Source organism: Kwoniella botswanensis, chromosome 1, assembly GCF_036426115.1.
Source record: "Kwoniella botswanensis chromosome 1, complete sequence".
NCBI classification, from domain to species: domain Eukaryota; kingdom Fungi; phylum Basidiomycota; class Tremellomycetes; order Tremellales; family Cryptococcaceae; genus Kwoniella; species Kwoniella botswanensis.
Genome location: NC_088599.1, coordinates 2,969,087 through 2,987,314, shown reverse-complemented (window position 1 = coordinate 2,987,314; position 18,228 = coordinate 2,969,087). Strand labels below are relative to the sequence as shown.

The window sequence follows — 18,228 nt, the reverse complement described above, 5'->3', positions numbered from 1 at the left end:
ACCACGATCTCCGGAGTGATAACAGCAGCATCACGCCGTCGAGCTATATTGATGATGATGATGCTAGCGAGCACAACAATGACGATGGCAGACGTATCATCAGTATAGACTAGGTATACACCCCCACCGACAAGCATTTAGATACTATATACGACTATAAGATAGAAACTCCTCAAGATGGGAAAAGCACCTTCCAAATCATCCCTCACCCGCTCCTCACCAGTCGGTCCCAAAGCACTTCCATTGCCCATCTTTCAGAAATTGAAGGATAAGCGAGTAGTGCTGGCTTCTGCCAGTCCAAGGAGGAAAGAGATCTTTGCTGCAGCTGTAAGAGCTCTCTCTTTACTACGGCTATCGCCAACATCACCTCATACATGTCAGAAATTTAGCGTGGAGCAGTGCTGACCAGCACTGATATATTGATTATGCATTTTAGGATTTCCACCCAGAGATTGTCCCTTCGACTTTCGCAGAGGACTTACCGCACTCGAGATTCCAGGGGAGGCTGGCTGATTATCCAATAGCGACTGGTGCAGAGAAGGTCAGCTTCATCTCCATCCCGGATACAACACAAAGCTAATAGCTGATGAACCGGATAACAATGATAGGCAATGGAAGTGTATGAGAGGTTGGTCAAGGAGAATGAGTATGACCCGCCTGATTTGGTGATTTCTGGTGGGTTATCACTCTGAACCATTCCACTTAGTCGACCTTCATGTCAATCTCATCACATTCTATATCAGGATACGAATTTTGGATTCTTAGCTGATATCTCGTACAACAGCCGATACAGTGGTAATCTTCCCTCCTGAGAAAGATACAGTCGAAGGTGGACAGTATCACGGTGAGACATCGGAAGTATTGGAGAAACCAATAAACCAACATGAGCAGGTGAGTTGTTTTGCAGATGCTCCATGTGATCGCATATCGAATTCCGATTGATATCATGCTGATTTGACTCTAGATACGAAGTCTCTCTTCCATGTCGGGTAGACAATGCGAGGTGATCACTGGTGTATCGATAGGTATGTCAGCTGTCCATGATTCCTCCGAAGCATCGCCTGATTCCGTTGGGATAGTGTATCCTACCGTGGAAGCGCCAGGATTCAAAGTTCAGTAAGTCAAGCTATGACAATTCGCGAATGACGGTAGAAGGTAGCTAATCAGGCTTTTATACAGATCGATATCGGCTTCGACACTTGTACAATTCTATGATAATTCTGTATGTCATTTCCAGACCTTCAACAAACTACGGTTTAAAGGTGCCGCTCAGACAGAAAAAGCTGATTCATCGTATCGCTGGACTTTGCAGAAAGAAACTATTCAGGCTTATGTAGATTCTGAAGAAGGTATAGATAGAGCTGGTGGATTCGCTATTCAAGTGAGGGAAGGGATTCTCTCTCTATTATCACACAATAGCTCGTCCCATTCCAGGACCCCTTGTCAGTACGCAAACACAGTTCCAAAGCTGATGATATACACGTCGGTATTAGGGATTAGGAGGAGTGTTGATAGAGAAGATAGATGGTGATTACAACAATTGTGTTGGGTGAGTATCACTATCCCTGTTTGCAGCCTTTCGTATCATACCATATATAGTTCACAAATTGGGCTAACCCTCTTTGTTCTCATCTCATTCTAGATTCCCTTCGTCTGCTTTCTGGAGGTGGATATCCGAGCTGGACTCGGAAGGTGTATTCGACGAAGCATGGAAGGAGTAAAGGTGCAATTACAGGATACAGCAGAAGGTATCCGGTATACTTACTCATCAATGAGAATAGTTCCTCTGACTGCTCATCGTTGTCGTACAATTATATAAACACAACATGCATAGATTTCCGCCACGATACATCGGCTCAGTCGCAGCTGGACCCTAGAAGCAGTGCAATCATTGTGCCCCCCCCCCCCCCCAACACACACACACACACTTTCCCCCACTTTGGGGATTGATCCGATCATCCAAACGTCATTACCATCAAAATCAGTCAGTCTCCTTTGTGGTCTTTCAGAGTCTTATTGTTTGTTATCCCTCACACTTCCCTACATTTTCTTCCATCTCCGTCGAATGTACAAGACAGGTCATTCCTGCATGTTTGGTATATTCTGACCTACAGCATATCGATCATGTCCGACTCTCCCAAATTGAACTTGCCAGTATTCGAAATATTCAAAGATAAGAGAATCGTCTTAGCTTCTTCCAGTCCAAGGAGGAAGGCGATCCTGGCTCGTGTGGTATGTGGACGTGCGATACCTCTTCGTCCTCTGCGTTGCTACATGTGTGTAGAGGTTGACGTGTGTGCTGTATTGCTTAATGTATTGTAGGGGTTCCACCCTGACATTGTCCCTTCGACCTTCAAAGAAGACCTCTCACATGAGTTATTCAACTATGATTTGACTAAATATCCAATTGCTACATGTACTGAGAAGGTGAGTCGGGGTGGAGCGATCAGTCAGCCTACGATAGTCATGCAGTAAGGTATGATCTTCGCACCTAATCATCTTCTCAATCTTTACTACCATGATTGATCTTCTCATGTTTTTATGCATAAGTAAAAGTACTGACTTTGAAGTTGAATCTGAATTTGTTATACGGCTTGATGCGGTAGGCGAAAGAAGTCTTTCTGAGATTGACTCATGATGAAAATGAAAAGCAATTTAAGAAACCAGACTTGGTTATTTCAGGTAAGCCATTTCATTCGTGAGCTTGACTGACCTTCTAGTTTTCATGTTAATTTGTTGGATTTACAGCCGACACAGTAGTCATTTTCCCACCATCTTCTGAATCCCATCAAGGACATGTTGGCAGGATCTTGGAAAAACCAGGTACGAAGGAAGAGCAGGTGAGTTTGAGTTACGGTTGGGGGGCCGTCCCGTCCATTCCTTATTACTATGTACAGCATATGGCCATGCGGTCGGTCCTGGTCAGGACGCCGAATGAATTGACTGGATAATTGCTGTACAATTGTAGTTGAAGATCTTGAATGAAATGAATGGGAAACAGTGTGAGATAGTCACTGGAATTTCCATTTGTAAGTCGATTAATCAATCTGACCAAATCGATTCGGTTCACAGTATGAGGAAGTTTCGTTGCTTTGTTGCTTACTGATCGATCTTTTATCCTGTTCAATCAGTGGTTCCGGCGAAAAATCTTCAAGGAGTATACAAGATCCAGTGAGTCACACCATTAATGATCAATGATGTTGGATTGGATCGGGCTGGGCTGAGCTGATTGACCATTACTGCAGTTCAACTTCAGCTAGTACCCTTGTACAGTTCGCTAACAACTCTGTGAGCGATTCTTTCGTCTTACCATACGATATACGATATAGGATATACGACATGCACTGTGGCTGTATTCTCAGAGCTTGCTGTCACTAATTGAAGGACTTTCACTGAAACAGAAGGACTTCATCCAAGCTTATGTCGATTCCGAAGAAGGGTTAGATCGATCAGGTGGATTTGCTACTCAAGTGAGTACCCGCATTCGCACTACTATAAACGTTGTAATAGGTTTGACTGATTGCATGAATGATGTACTGTAGGATATGGGTGGAGTATTGGTGGAATCCATTCATGGGGATTATGATAATGTTGCTGGGTGAGTACACTGATTATACATTAGAAGTATTGGACGATACCCAGCACCGAATTTGCACTTAGTGATTTTTTACAGCCATAAACTAACTAATTGTATTTCTAGCTTCCCCTCTTCTCACTTCTGGAGATGGATCCATCAGCTATACGATCAAGCGATCTTCGATAAAGCTTGGAACTGAGGATTACATCAGAGGTTTTATCCCGTTGTCCTGTTGTCCCCCCTTCGAGTTCGAGCGAATCTTAACCCGGAACCGTCAGTAGCTTCAGTAGGTATAAACCAAGCTCTTCGAGAATGTATCATATAGTGATTATCCCAGAATGATGGTAGATATTCCTCATGTACAGTCCATGGTCGATGCATATATCTATAAGATTTTCACAGAACCACTTCTCTCTCTTCCACAGCTATCCATTTCCTCCTCTTCTCATATATCGCATGGACTTCTTCTCTCTCTATATACCTGCCTTTCAGTCCGCCTCTAACACTAGCTTTAGCGTCCACCTGCTCATCTTCGATAACCCTCTCTCCCTGACGCTTGTCCTCGTCTTGATCTATCGTAGATGCGAGAATGAACGGATCTTGTCTATGTCCTTCTTTTGCCTCCTTGACCGGTGTTAGAGTATAGACAATCTCCAGAGCAGATAATACACCTCCATAAGCTGAGGATATACCTGTATCGATAATGATGATTGAACCATTACACCTCGATACGATATGTTCGAAATTCGGAGTGTGGCCCTGATACATTCAACATCACTTGTCAGCTGTGTGTATTCAGCCAAACCACCAAGATGGAACTCAAACCATAACCATAGTAAGGAATTCGTGGATCCATCGATCCATGAGGGAGCACTCACACCTATTATCCTCCTAACTCCCAATTTCTCTTTCAACTCCTCCGCCCACTTACATACCTGCCCCTCTTCCCTCTCTGCAAGACCTCTCCACCATAATGGTCCTCCTTCAGCGTACAGCTCCGCTTCTTCCCTTGTATGATCCTTCGGTAGACCGCTATACGGATTAGGAGGATAAGGCGGATTCAATGGTGGTGTAAGTGCTTTGGTCAATAGTGATCTGCCTAAATCGTTGATGGCATCTGGGTAAGGGAGGAGATTGGGGAATGAAGGTCGAAGTGAACCATGGGTGAAGGATAATTTTGGTGAGGATGGGTGGGGAGATAAAGGGACAGAAGCTGTTATTGAGTAGCTGGATTCTCATAGTAAATTTCGAATCAGACAAACAGCACAAGCCTCAGTTGTAATCTCCCCACGAAGAATGACGATGTTGAGAGTAGAGTATGTTTGACTTTAATTCACTCACTTGGCTAACCATTCTGCACCCAACCAACCATCTTTAGCTAAAGCTTCCTGACGGCGCTTGGTCCCTCCAAACACTTTGATATCATCTTGAGTAACGTATCTGTGTAATCGTCATTAAACACTGAGTAGTCGTTATTCTTAAGGTGGGATTCGACTCACCTCCAATCACCAATAGCATTCATAACTTCATGATTCCCCAATATACTGACAACCCTCCCTCCCTGTCCCTCAGCTTGTCCTCTCAATTTCTGCATCAACCTGTATATATCTAATGCGTGCGCACCTCTGTCGACTATATCTCCCGTTTGGACAAGAACATCCTCTCCTCCTACCCAATTAGCTTGGTCATCGATAAGATGGGCCATACGTAGAACTTTTTGGGCGTTGGATATGTCCCCGTGCAGGTCGCCCACTGCTACTAGTCGCTGCTTGAATGCTGGTTTGCCCTTGGGGGTCTCATGTCTTGAGGGGTCATTTGGAATAGGAGTGGAAGCTGTGGATGATGATTTTGATATGAGGATGTACAGGAGGATGATTGACACGATCGAGATGATCAGGAGATTCTGACGGGATGGCATGGTGGATTGACTGGACAAGGAAAGTTCAGCTCGGAATGCGAATTGAGATCGTTCAATAGTTGTAAGAAATGGTCAGAAGAACAGCAGTAGAGAAGAGGCGTTGAGCTTGCTTGGAATCAGTTTCTTCGCTTCTGGTCGTCCTCATTCAAAAGTCGAGGTCGGCCTGTGACAATTGGGATGTCCCAAAGGATGAAGGAGTGACTGTCATCTCTGATTTCTGATTTGATGTCTTTCACAACACGTCGAGGAAGTTATCGTAGATCACCAAATGTGGGGTAACATCACGGGGAACTCATCGCAACAGCTTGATTAGCGGGATCAAATGATCTCCTAATGGACAATACCAAGTGTACAGGACTCACACTGCAGGCACACGATACCAAATCAAACAACAACATGACAAATGATCACACCCCTCTCTCTCTTTTATCTTTGACATCCTCAACTCATATACCCCACTCAAAATGTCAACGCTAGCCAACGCCGACCTCTCTTCAGACTCAGAGAACGACGGCGACTACGTACCTACCTCGCCGAAACGGAAGAACAAATCGCAAAAGGGGTCGAAGAGAGTCAAAAGAGCTAAATTAGATGGAGAGGAGTCGGATTCAGCTACTTCCTCATCCTCTTCTACCGATGATGAAGATCAGGATCAAGATGATAAGGTAAACGGGAAGGTAGATGGGAAGGTAGATGAGATTGAAGAGAGGAAAAGAAAAGCTAGGGAAGAATTCGAAAGGATGAAAGCTGAATTATCGACCTTCACGAACGATACGAAAGGAAAAGAATCGGGACAGGAGGAATTGGTAGAAATTAAACGAGCTAGGAGGTTCGCAGGGGAAATCATATAGTAAGCTTGTTCAAAAGACGGCATCCTCGGGTGAAGGAATAAATGGGTTCAAGCTGACAGTTGATGTGTTGTATCGTGTTGTGGTGTATAGTGAGACAGTAAAGCTGAAAAAGGATGATCCAGAGACGATAGCCTTTTTTTCTAAACAGGATCAGAATCGAACTACCTCAGAATCCAAGGAAGGTACTACGAACACGTCCGAAAATCAGAGTGATATACCGAAAGATGATCATTCATCCTCTATACCCACTCAAGGGCAACAAAAACAATCTCCTATCACCACATCCGCACCCGCACCCGCACCCCGTCCGAAAGGTCCTCCCATACGGAGAAAACCACGTCAGAGTCTGGAAGCCATGTCGGCAGCTTTAGATAAAGGTAAGAAGATGACTACGCTGGAGAAGGTGAGTCTATCTTCAATTGTGTGGTGTGGCCATGGTCATCACCAAAACTCAACACTCAACACTACCTATAAATCCATCGACTTGATCTTCTTCTGGTCTTTGTCTTATCTTGGTTTGATTGGTTGGTTGGTTGGTTGTACTGACTTACGGATCTCATCACAGTCTCAGATGGATTGGAGATCGCATACCACCTCGACCACTGGACTTTCTGATGAACTAGCATTGAATAGGAAGAACGGTGGAGGGTATTTGGATAAGAAAGATTTCTTAGATAGAGTGGGAGAGAGGAGATCGGATACATTTGATAGTAAGAGGTAGCCCCGGATCGGGGCTGGTGAGGTAACGAGCTCCATTTTGACCGAGAACGGGAATAGATGTCGAGTGTTTGGATGAATGTGCAGTAGTAGAAAGGAGTAGACCCGCATTTCGATCAATCACGTTGTATGCACTTAATTTTTGAGAAATATTGTACTCTAAGATTTGACAATCTCCCTCCTTTTTTTTTCTTGATTTGTTAATTCGCTTGGATGATGATTTTATATAGTAAAGAAAACTCATCAGGATATCATAACATAACATCATATCATTAAACTATATGTAATTAAGACAAGACAAGACAAAAGACAAATGCTAACAATGAGTAAAGAATCGGGATGAAGACACTGATTGTCCGATATGATCGAAAAGAGAGACGACAAATGAAATGACTAACGAATGAGGAAGACATTATTTTAGTAAAGTAGTGTATGAGACCAAAAAAATCATTAAATGACATTAAAATGGAAAGGTCAACTGCCACCGTCCGGATATAGGTATCTGCTCACTCTCATCTGTAACGACTCGAAATCGAGGTATCATTTGGAAAAAAACATTCCGTGAAACCAACTTGTGAAAATTCGTCCAATCCTAGTCTCTAACAATCTTCTTACTCTTCCTCCTCCTAACTTTCCCTCCCCCACCTCCCACCCCACTCGCCCGTCCTCTTCCTCTACCCCAATCTCCCTCTCTCGCATCCCACTCTTCACCCTCCAAGACCAATTCCCTAGGCACCCACGCACCGGGACTTTGGATAGCCAATATCGGTGGTCCAGTGGTATTCCGTAATTTCCTAGGAGTGGCAAGATGACTTAGGTGGTCTGGGATAGGTGGGACGGGAGGCTGGGAAGGTGCCACAGGAAGGAGGAGGGCAGCTTTGAGCGATTTGATTGATCTTTTCTTATTTAATGATCCTTTATCCGCTGTCGTGTTCGAAGGGGGAGTAGAGGGTGTGACGGTAGTCGTTGGGGTTGAACTGGATTTAGGTGGTGTGATCGGTTTATAGAAAAATGATTTAGAATAATCTATATCCCCTCTACCCGCATCGAACAATCCTTGAGACTGTGATGGTGAATCGCTCGAACGAGATTTGTAAGGTGACCATCCAGCGAATTGTTTACCTTGTTCGTCCCAATTCAGTCTAGGTGACAAAACCAAATTATCCTCATCTTCCTTTGGGATCGTCTCCTGAGCTTGTCCTTGACCTAGCATGGCACTTCTCAATTTAGCCAAAGATGGTTTACTCATGAGACTCATAGCCAAGTTCGATATGCTCGTTGTATGGTGTACCAACTTCGGTCTGGTGGTAGCAGGGACAGGAGGTAGATCGACAGCCTCATTGCAATGAGAATCGCAAATTACAGGAGAGGTAGTGATCAGAGTTGGTAAAGCAGGTTTAGCTTCTGATATCTTGATGGGCCCTCTAGGTTTCGATACTTCATTTTGGTAAGGTGGGATGGGAGGCTCGGCGGATTTACCTAACAAAGCTGATTTGATTGATCCCAACCATCCTTCCGGGAGGGGTACAGCCGAGGTCGAGTTGGAAGATAATGCAGTTTGTCGTAAGGCAGGTGTAGAATGGGCTATGCGCAACTTGGTAGCTCTGTCACCGTACTTCAAGGGCTTCTTGACTTCTACAGGTGGTTGTCGTTGCTGTTCATGTTCCTCGGTCCACGCATATGAAGATGAAGATGAAGCAGATTGGGGAGTGATAGGAAGTGGTATTCTAGGTACACCCTGATCCATCCCTATGCGAGTTTCTTCGTCATCGTGATTGGGTAATTCGATATTTTCACTATCTGGTGAATCAAATTCCAAATACCTATCCACATCAACCGTATCATTCAAGATCCTTCTTCCAATTTCATTATCGTAAGCATGATACATCTGAAACTCGTTGATCTCCCTTACTACTCTATCTTCCCTTATGGTCGATGACGTCTCATTGGCAAGTCTGAACGAGTCATTGGAAATGATCGATGCGGTATCTCTTAACGATGTGGCATTTGAATTCGATGAGGATCCTAAAGAGTAGATAGAGGTATAATCGTTTAATCCCATTGAATAGAGTACTTCATCCTCTGTACACTGCGCTTCGTAATCTTCTGGTAAAGGTGAATAACCGTATTCGTCTTCGTCAACCATTTGAGGAGGTGGTGGGGAAGTCGAAGTAGATGTGAATACATCATTGTCTCTTGGAGAGATATACCCAACCGCATTGGTATTGGCATTGCCCATAAATCGAGTAGGAGAAGAGATGACACGTTGACGTGCATCAGGTGGTGGTGGTCTTTGCTCTTGAGGTGGCGAATCTGTTCCAGCCCTTCTATCTCGATCTCGAATACCAATAGTTGATTTAACTTTCCTTACCCCTTCTCCATTCTTAGCTAATCCCAAACCTACTTCTACGCTTGCTGAAGTATCCGATGCGCCCGAGGGACTATCCACAGGTGAAATTTTAGGTTTGACCCATCCGTTCCACCATGAGCCTGCGTTTTCGCCTGTCCCTGTGGGAGTTTGTTGACCTTTAGGTAAAGAAGAAGAGATTTGATCTTGAATAGCTAGAGAACGTAAGATTGAAGAAGATGATTTCATTGGTAGACCATGTTCAGTTATATGCTGATGTCTTATCATTCTCTCTTCTTCACTTTGACTTCTCTCCATACCTAACCCTAGACCCATGGGAGTATTCACACCGGGACGTGTGAATCCATAAGTCCCATATAAATTGTTAATCTCATCTTCGTCCTGTTCGTTGAAAGTCTTCTTTATCCCTTTCCTACGTGGTATCTTCTCTGCTTCAGGTGTGAATACCCTCGTCTCCTTGTACCCTGCTTGTTGGAGTAGATCAGCCAATGAGGAGTATTCGTTAAGTGGTACGGAGGAGGAAGAAGATGAAGGAGGAGAACCGATAGAGGAATCGATGGAAGGTGCTGGATAGCTTCTGATGACGGGTCGAGTGCGAGAGGGACCTGAGTTGTTGGAGTTGGGGTGGGGATTGGCTTGGGATAGGGAAGTGGGGTATCGCTGAGGTGTGGATGTTGTCATGGTGTAGTGGTTTTTGGTGTTTAGGTTGGTGTAGAGGTGTATCTACAAGAAGTTGATGAGTACGAGTGGATCTACATGAATTGGGCCAAGGTTGAATGATATAAGGTTGATCGACTTACCAGTTGTCACTACTCTGAGTGGTCTGTGCGGATGATTGGGTGACCTCCCTTTAGGCACCGACGTGAAGGACAACCACTACACGATCAAACTCAGTCTATGTTGTATGATATCTTGTATCTGTCCGTGGTACACCTGGCCTTCCTGTCTATGCCTGTGTTTCTAACTCTTTGCTTTATCTTGTTTGACTGCTGCTTTGTCGAGTTGAGGTCGAAGGGAGGGACTGCTGTAGGTGAAAGGGAAATTAAGGGATCTATGTGCTTGCTTTGTTTGTGTCTGTTTCTTTTGGTCGTTAATCGTTTTGTCGTCACTCGCTCGTTTTGTCTGAAAGGTTATTCATGGATATTGATGACAAGAATGTTTTCAAGCGTAGAGATGTCATTGCAGATGCAAGCATACAACGATTAGTTAGTCCTTCGAGCTAAGCTGAGGTAAGGTCAAGGGATCAAATCTCGAATGTCAAATTCAACAAACAATCCAACCAGATCAGGGACAAGACAAGGAAAAAACAGTCGCGCAGTGGCTTGTATGATATTTCACATAGGATGGTCATTTATCCAATTGTACGTGAGAGTACATCATCATCCTCACTTGGTTCCGTAACGAACGAGGTCATGCATGGACGGACTCAATAGGAAAAGGAACATGCAAGTGACAAGCTAAGGAGGAGAAGGATGTTACACGTGGCTACTCTTGTTTCAACTTGTGATTCATTAAATCGTCAAAACCGTGGGATCTCCAGTTGGATTTGATATACATACTGATTATACAACATCATCTAGACAGTCATCTGATCTGATATGAAGCGAGTCAAGCATATGTAAGACAGTAAATCATCATCCTACAGATTATAAGCTGCTACAAGACGTTCCATCCGCAAGGATTGTCTACATAATGGGCATTCGAGCTAGACGAACAGAAGATATACATCGTTAGTTGTCAATCTATCGGGACAAACATATGAAATGATCATCAAACCAACAAACAGGTTTGCCATAATGGATAAGGAGATGAGACGATCTTGATAACAGATTGGAACCCATTCTGAAAATCTTCGAACTCACCTTCTCCAAACCCCCTAAACAACCCCAACAGAACACATGTCCACATTCCGTCACGGCCGTCGTCCCACCAGACCCCTCACCTGTCCCCCTACTCTCCAAACATAGGGTACACTGTCTCTCGGGTAACTCCAACGCGTCAGGAGTGAGATATGTATTGGCCTCGTCGTATTTAGCTGTATTGTGCGATTCTAAGAGGATGGTCTGTCGAGCTGTAAGAGGTGGAGTTAAGGGAGGTGATAATGGGAGGATATCATCTTTGTATGGTGTTGGTATTGCTAGATGCCCTTGTGGCTTAGATAACTCTTCGGAAGAAGAGGAAGAAGATATTGATGAATGGAGCTGTGTCGATAATCGATATAAAAATGGTAATAGCATCAATAAACCTAAAGGCTCGTATGATGGTGCTCTCCTTTCTATAGGTTTAGGTGGAAGGGTAGATACCTACATCGAGCATCATATCAGCATATCAGACATAACCCCTTTTCCCTTCCATCTTCCCATCATGATAGGAATCTCGCTTAACTCACATATGATAATCCCGTTAATCTCCTAGCCAATTCGAAGAATTTCCCTCTAAACAGGAATAATATCATATGTATCTCAGGTATAATTCGTCCAAGTGGAGAGTCAATCAAGCTGATCAATCCTCTCTTGACTTTTTCCAATCTCGTTTGTTGAGTTTGCTCTTCATTCGATGTAGTCGTTCGTAGGTAATTGGTAGTCATAGGTGAGAATATCATAGAAGGTAGAAGTAAGAGTAGAATCGTTATTATCCTTCTCTATTTCATCACAAAACATATAAGCTACTTCTCCTTCTTATCGGCTCTTCTGGGACTAAGGCGACTTACCTTCTTTGAGGGTAATCTTCCCCTCCGCAGATGAAAAGGCAATATATCCGTATATTCTTCTCCCAAAGTCGAATATCCTCTGCCAAAGGTCAGACTGAGATACAAACCTTTGACGAGTATATCTATTACACTCTGTTTCTGAGCTAACCATCTTGTACCTACATCATGATCAATATTGTTGGTACCGTGCACATCCAGGAAGGCGAGGGGCTTACCAGCTGTGTTCCTAGTGATTTCCGATACTAGCTCAATGAGCTGGTATATCGTACTGGAATCTCTTTGATGAGCTCGTACTATCAAGATCCGTTCATCAGCTGACTGTCGTTTTAGTAAAGTTCGAACCACGCAGCAGAGAGTAGCTCACTTATTTGAGCTTGAGAGGCATTTTCAAGAGTTAGTCGAGTAGTATGATCTTCCTCTTCTTGGTGAATTATCGAAGAACGCCGGGATGATGAAGCTACCGGTTGGTCCATGTTGGATGGCCAGTTTCCGAATGACAGGATCAAAGCAACTGTCTAAATATGTATTAGATATCTGTTCAAGGGATATGTCATGGAGCTGCAAATGCTGCATTGGTGAAGGGTTCACAGAGAACAGAGAACATTGCGAGTAACCGGGAATAGGAGTGCAGAACAACCGATTACGAATGATTTTCTAATCAAATCACTCATCATTACGAACTACTTGTAATGGTTTCGTTGTCAAAGGGTAAACACCCAAGGAATCAAACCCTGAAGTCGAAATTCGAGATAAATTAGGTGGCAAACATAACAACTCGGAACTCGAACTCGAGCTGTTCTCTTGATTCAACCTTTTTAACCTCTCTACATCTATTGAATATTTTGATAGCGTTCAGTCGTAACAGAAAGCGTCCAATACCATATGGGTATACTACCTTCTTACCACACCCTATAGACCTCGACCATAACGACTCTTCGAGAAACTCATATTCCTCCTCAAGAGCCTTGATATCAACACAATGACTCTAACGGACTATCCGACATTCTCAGAAAGCCCTTTCTTCTTCGACCGTCGCTCAGCTAGTATACCAGAGCAGGAAGATGGTCTGGTGGGTGTGAGTGAACCACACCATCTGTCTATTGGATTGGGTTGTCGAAGTAGGTTCAGCTGATGTGTAATGAATGTATGGTGTCAGCCCCACTCGGCACCTAGAGTAGCGTATTATCATCCCAAGAACGTGGGGAACTATCATTATGGGGTATGTCACACATTTTCCTACTTTGTTCACATTCCCATCCAAGCTTGCCAGGTCTTGTCAAGATGAGGAGAACGACTTAGCTGACCTTGACGGTGATTTGTTATCTGTGATAGGAACGCCATCCAATGAGACCACATCGTATGGAACTTACCAATCAACTAGTCCTGGGGTACAAGCTACATGAGAAAATGACGATGCACGCGCCTAGGAAAGCTACGGAGCAGGAGTTGTTGGAGTTTCATGATTCGGACTATGTGGATTTCCTCAAAAGGTGAGTGGTTGTGTGTATCAGAACAGATTGAGCGATGGGAGTGAGGAGGGTCATGATTGTGTTATACACCGATCATCCGGACGATCCGGAAAGACGATCAGAGGCCTAGACTAAGGCACACAGAATCATACAATTCGAAATGTATCGCTCAATAGAGAAGACGAAATACTGACTCATAATACTCGTATAGGGTAACTCCCAAAAACGCCCAGAACCTCACCAAAGACTGGACGAAATTCAATGTAGGAGACGATTGCCCGATATTCTACGACCTTTTCTCATTCTGCCAACAATACGCTGGAGCAAGTTTAGCTGCCGCCAGGAAGTTATCGAGCGATTCTGCGGATATAGCTATCAATTGGAGTGGGGGTTTACATCATGCGAAGAAAGGAGAGGCGAGTGGTTTTTGTTATGTTAACGATATAGTTTTGGGTATATTGGAGCTACTAAGGTGAGTATCAATCTACTCTGTCCTTTCCTGATTTTCCTGGTAACACTGTGACACGTGGAATTATCAGATAGACTGACGCTATACATCCAGGTATCAACCCCGTGTATTATATATCGACATTGATATCCACCACGGTGACGGTGTCCAAGAAGCCTTCTACCTTTCTAACCGAGTCTTAACTGTATCTTTCCACAAATACTCGGCCGATTTCTTTCCTGGTACAGGTAACCTCTCCGAGATCGGTTCAGATCTAGGCAAATACTTTTCGTTGAATGTACCACTTCAAGATGGTATAGATGATGAATCATACATATCCCTCTTTAAATCCGTTATGGAACCAACTATTACCACCTTCCGACCATCTTCCATCGTCCTTCAGTGTGGTGCTGACTCATTAGGATGCGATAGATTAGGGACTTTCAATCTGTCCATAGCTGCCCATGGTGAATGTGTGAGATTCATCAAATCGTTCAATCTTCCATTGCTGGTCCTAGGAGGAGGTGGGTATAGACAAAGTAGTGTAGCTAGATGTTGGGCGTACGAAACTGGAGTTTGTCTAGGTCTGAACCTACCGAATGATCTACCCGAAACGAACTATACGGAATTCTTCGGTCCAGATTATCAACTTCATCCTCCACTTACTGGTAAAATCCAAAATCTCAACACTCGGCAAAGTCTCGAGAGGATACGGATGACGATTAGAGAGAAATTGAGATATCTCGGTGGTGCGCCTAGTGTCCAGATGCAAGAGATACCTAATGACTTGATGGGATTCCTGGCGTCGGAGGAAAAAGATGAGAATGAGTTGATAGAGGAGGAACCAGAGACACGAAAAGAGGGGAAATTGAATAATGGTGATTTGCTAGAGAGGGAGGTGAATGGGCTGGGGAATGGAGAGAATGTTGGGGGATTGCCACTGGGTGGGATGAGAAGGAAGACGAGCGTTAGGATATAGTGAAAAGAGATGAGAAATGATACACGTATAGTGATCATGAAGATCAACACATATTCTCAGACGATCCGAGCTGTCCGTCAAATCGATATCACCCTTTAGGAGAGAGATAACTACATGGAGAGAATGGGATTGCTTAGGCACCCAGCCGTGCTTATTATCTAAAATATGATATCTAGGGTTTATCTAAGTTCATAACTTATATCTGTACTGTCATAGAAAATGTTGTAATATCCCATAGTGTACTACGGTATCCCCAATGAATACATTCGAATCTGGAACATCCTCGGAAACTCGACGGCATGCTGTGAGAACCGTGCTGTATGAGGATCCGCTTAGAATACTACAGTTCTGTTGATTCTCCGAAACAGTACGCTCATTCGTGACTGCACCATATTTTAATTTTACCTCGAGAGGACCGCTTCGCAGTAGAATCTTGACAGCGATCGACGGATTTCGCTGACCTTAATACTATGGAAATTGACTACAGAGGTTGTAAGATACCGATCAAATATGGAAGGCAATCATGCATCCCGATCCGTCTCCGTGAAAGACCAGTGAGAGCTAATGTAAGGATCGAGGAAAACTGTACGTTAACCAATCAGAGGTCGTTCGGTCAAAAGCATGACGCTTGTACTGTATAAGAGAGATCACAAAAGAGCTCTGCAATAATTTTAGCAATGGAAGAGAATGTGCAGAGCCCTTGACTTTCTTTTTTTTTTTGTGTTTCTCACTATTATATGAATCCTTTGATTCGCCTCCGTTGGAGTACTGTAACTCATTGTTTAACCTGTTTCACCATAGACGTGCGGGTGCACTTAACAATCTTATCTGCAAATGGTCTCCTATATCTGCCGTATAAAAGGCAGGTGATCTACGGTTTCTTCTCTCGTTCATCCGTAATACCTACTGTATCGCGCTGGTGTATTCTGCCATTCCCGACTTAAAAGTAAATCTAAAACAATCGGAGAACAAACATCAACGGATTGTAACAAATTGAAATTACTGAAAAGATACTCCAAAAGGTGAATCCGGAATGTTGTACAATACTTTATTGACACTTTTGGCTGTGACTTCCTCTTTTCAATTGTCTACGGCAAACCCAATAAATCCCAGAGGAGAAGGTATAACAGTGAAATTCCACATGAAGGAAAACACAGCTTTTGGATATTCCGACGAGCCTGATCAGACTCTATGGGGAAGCAGAGATGAAACTTGGGCTAAAGTCGCTTGGACAGACGAAGAAGCTGAGAGTATTCCAGAAGATGAATATGCTTATAAGAATTTCACATTGAAATTTCTGAAGACAGCTACGACTGTCTCGCAATATGATTTAAAGGTATGTATATGTTAAGATTCGTCATGTTATACTTGCTACTATAGCTAGAGTGGTTCGGTAAGCTGACTCCTGGTTAATCTGATTGCGCATTTACGGTAACGATACCATAGTGTCAAGCGAGGATCAACTCCGAATACGAAGGAGGGAAACGTTATACGGTCAAATGGGACTTTCCCAAAAAGATGAAAGATGATAGTGGGAATGATGATAAGTTGGCTATTGCCTGTCCGGATTTGGATTGTCATATTGATAACTGTGATGATAAAGCCACTTGGGATTTTTAATGGTTCAAATGATATCAAATGTTTATTGGTAATGCATACAGCTCGGTCGTTCAGCAACATGACATGTACTCTATTGGGCATGTATCAGGTGTATTTGTTCGCGAAACACAAACGGACCGTCGATAACTGAGAGACTGTCGCTGACTATTTGGTCTCGCTATCACCCTCGACTGAGTAATACCTCGGTCATCTCCAAGTTTCTGGTGTAAAGCACCAGCATACCGTGATAGCCCGGTTGAATCATCGGAAACGGATCCTTTCATATACTGTAACGTTTATTCTCGGTCATTTCAACCAGATTGTCGTTCATCCTTTGATGCGCCAACAGGATTGACTATTCATTGATGACCATCTCCCGTGATCATCATTTCCAAACTCTTACCAGTACTTGATGTCTCAATCCTTTATCTCATTGACCACTTCCTACGAGGAGTGGATGTCAATTTTGGGACATATCCATTATCTTTCTCCCCCTTGCTTGACGTCATACCAAGTACCAGATTTACGGACGTGAGCCCCTTAGGGAATCCAGCGTCTCCCCTTAGGACGGGATCCTGCATCTGTTCTCTGTACAGAAGTATATAATCATCAGCGGACAACGATATTGTGGCCCTCGTTCTCACACATTGATCGTTCCTCATCAGTCAATTTCGCCTGTACTGTACATTGATATATCGTATATTCTGTTGATCAGATATAGTTATCGCACCCCATCCATTTATCCAGTCCATCCTCTCTTAACCCTTCTAGTAGATCCTACAATCTTGGTAATTAATAAACCCTTCAACCGGAGATGTTATTCAAATCCACCATCTTCATCTCCCTCTTGTCACTCCCCAGCACATTCGCCGCACCCGCACCCGCACCCGCAGACGAAGTACTAGGTCCACAAGATGCGACATGCGATCTACGGATTCCTGAGAAGACCAAACTCATTCTGGGCGGAGGTAAGCCCGACATACCCGGTCCAGGATCATATAATTGGTATTGGTCCAAAGAGGAATTTGAAGGGATAGGACCTAAGGGTGTTACCCCCGATAGGGATTTTAAATGGGCGGTGGATGAGGGTGATATAGCTTATACTTTCAATGTGGGTCCATTACTTCTGGAAACGCTTACCGCTCACATTTGATTCGAGTCACTGATGATATATATATATATATCTTGTCTATGTCAGTGCTGGATCCGAGCTTCCAATGGATTTAGAGGATGGGAGACCATTGAGTTAGGTACCAATCCCCGAACGGTCCAATACCTCAATGGCCATACTGCCGATGCCCTCGCAATTGCTTGTCCAACTGCGAAATGCGATAGAGGAGATTGCGGTACGATGGAGACTTGGGATGCTTAATTGTGATCTATAGCTGTAAACGTAGTGGATGACCATCAGCAGCTCATGTAGAGCGATGTGATGTAGCTTGTACGAGGGTCATACTGGTCACCTCTCGTCTCAGATGTTGTGCCACGGATCCCATGCCATCTGGATCATGTCATCGCCACTCTGTAGGGGTTCTTTTGCACATTAGGTATTGGTCACTCGGATTACCCCGATCCACTCACTCATTGTTCCT

The 18,228-nt window shown here is 43.9% G+C and overlaps 9 protein-coding genes across 9 annotated transcripts; 6 read left to right on the top strand and 3 right to left on the bottom strand.

Annotated features, from left to right (window-relative positions):
- Window positions 1–177: 177 nt before the first annotated feature.
- On the top strand, window positions 178–1,721 carry L199_001153 (septum formation protein Maf; the record flags this gene model as incomplete). Its single annotated transcript, XM_064886910.1, has 10 exons — window positions 178–327; window positions 437–541; window positions 609–675; window positions 785–891; window positions 965–1,025; window positions 1,080–1,116; window positions 1,180–1,222; window positions 1,313–1,381; window positions 1,494–1,549; window positions 1,643–1,721. 10 exons carry the CDS (start codon window positions 178–180, stop codon window positions 1,719–1,721), a joined length of 774 nt encoding a protein of 257 aa, XP_064742982.1.
- Window positions 1,722–2,124: 403 nt separating this feature from the next.
- Window positions 2,125–3,776, top strand: L199_001152 (septum formation protein Maf; the record flags this gene model as incomplete). Its single annotated transcript, XM_064886909.1, has 10 exons — window positions 2,125–2,232; window positions 2,323–2,427; window positions 2,607–2,682; window positions 2,749–2,840; window positions 2,969–3,029; window positions 3,132–3,171; window positions 3,246–3,288; window positions 3,402–3,470; window positions 3,543–3,598; window positions 3,701–3,776. 10 exons carry the CDS (start codon window positions 2,125–2,127, stop codon window positions 3,774–3,776), a joined length of 726 nt encoding a protein of 241 aa, XP_064742981.1.
- A 197-nt stretch (window positions 3,777–3,973) lies between these two features.
- Window positions 3,974–5,495, bottom strand: L199_001151 (uncharacterized protein; the record flags this gene model as incomplete). The annotated part of the gene is made up of 4 exons (XM_064886908.1): window positions 3,974–4,336; window positions 4,456–4,804; window positions 4,919–5,017; window positions 5,077–5,495. The coding sequence occupies 4 exons, from the start codon at window positions 5,493–5,495 to the stop codon at window positions 3,974–3,976; spliced, it is 1,230 nt and encodes a 409-aa protein (XP_064742980.1).
- Window positions 5,496–5,959: 464 nt separating this feature from the next.
- On the top strand, window positions 5,960–7,067 carry L199_001150 (uncharacterized protein; the record flags this gene model as incomplete). Its single annotated transcript, XM_064886907.1, has 3 exons — window positions 5,960–6,345; window positions 6,437–6,749; window positions 6,912–7,067. 3 exons carry the CDS (start codon window positions 5,960–5,962, stop codon window positions 7,065–7,067), a joined length of 855 nt encoding a protein of 284 aa, XP_064742979.1.
- Window positions 7,068–7,655: 588 nt separating this feature from the next.
- On the bottom strand, window positions 7,656–10,112 carry L199_001149 (uncharacterized protein; the record flags this gene model as incomplete). Its single annotated transcript, XM_064886906.1, has 1 exon — window positions 7,656–10,112. One exon carries the CDS (start codon window positions 10,110–10,112, stop codon window positions 7,656–7,658), a length of 2,457 nt encoding a protein of 818 aa, XP_064742978.1.
- Window positions 10,113–11,070: 958 nt separating this feature from the next.
- On the bottom strand, window positions 11,071–12,614 carry L199_001148 (uncharacterized protein; the record flags this gene model as incomplete). The annotated part of the gene is made up of 6 exons (XM_064886905.1): window positions 11,071–11,136; window positions 11,294–11,734; window positions 11,821–12,072; window positions 12,142–12,299; window positions 12,357–12,434; window positions 12,506–12,614. 6 exons carry the CDS (start codon window positions 12,612–12,614, stop codon window positions 11,071–11,073), a joined length of 1,104 nt encoding a protein of 367 aa, XP_064742977.1.
- Window positions 12,615–13,120: 506 nt separating this feature from the next.
- L199_001147 (uncharacterized protein) lies at window positions 13,121–15,037 on the top strand (the record flags this gene model as incomplete). Its single annotated transcript, XM_064886904.1, has 5 exons — window positions 13,121–13,216; window positions 13,298–13,360; window positions 13,474–13,631; window positions 13,822–14,082; window positions 14,173–15,037. 5 exons carry the CDS (start codon window positions 13,121–13,123, stop codon window positions 15,035–15,037), a joined length of 1,443 nt encoding a protein of 480 aa, XP_064742976.1.
- A 1,033-nt stretch (window positions 15,038–16,070) lies between these two features.
- On the top strand, window positions 16,071–16,657 carry L199_001146 (uncharacterized protein; the record flags this gene model as incomplete). Its single annotated transcript, XM_064886903.1, has 2 exons — window positions 16,071–16,373; window positions 16,484–16,657. 2 exons carry the CDS (start codon window positions 16,071–16,073, stop codon window positions 16,655–16,657), a joined length of 477 nt encoding a protein of 158 aa, XP_064742975.1.
- A 793-nt stretch (window positions 16,658–17,450) lies between these two features.
- Window positions 17,451–18,008, top strand: L199_001145 (uncharacterized protein; the record flags this gene model as incomplete). Its single annotated transcript, XM_064886902.1, has 2 exons — window positions 17,451–17,747; window positions 17,835–18,008. 2 exons carry the CDS (start codon window positions 17,451–17,453, stop codon window positions 18,006–18,008), a joined length of 471 nt encoding a protein of 156 aa, XP_064742974.1.
- Window positions 18,009–18,228: the final 220 nt, after the last annotated feature.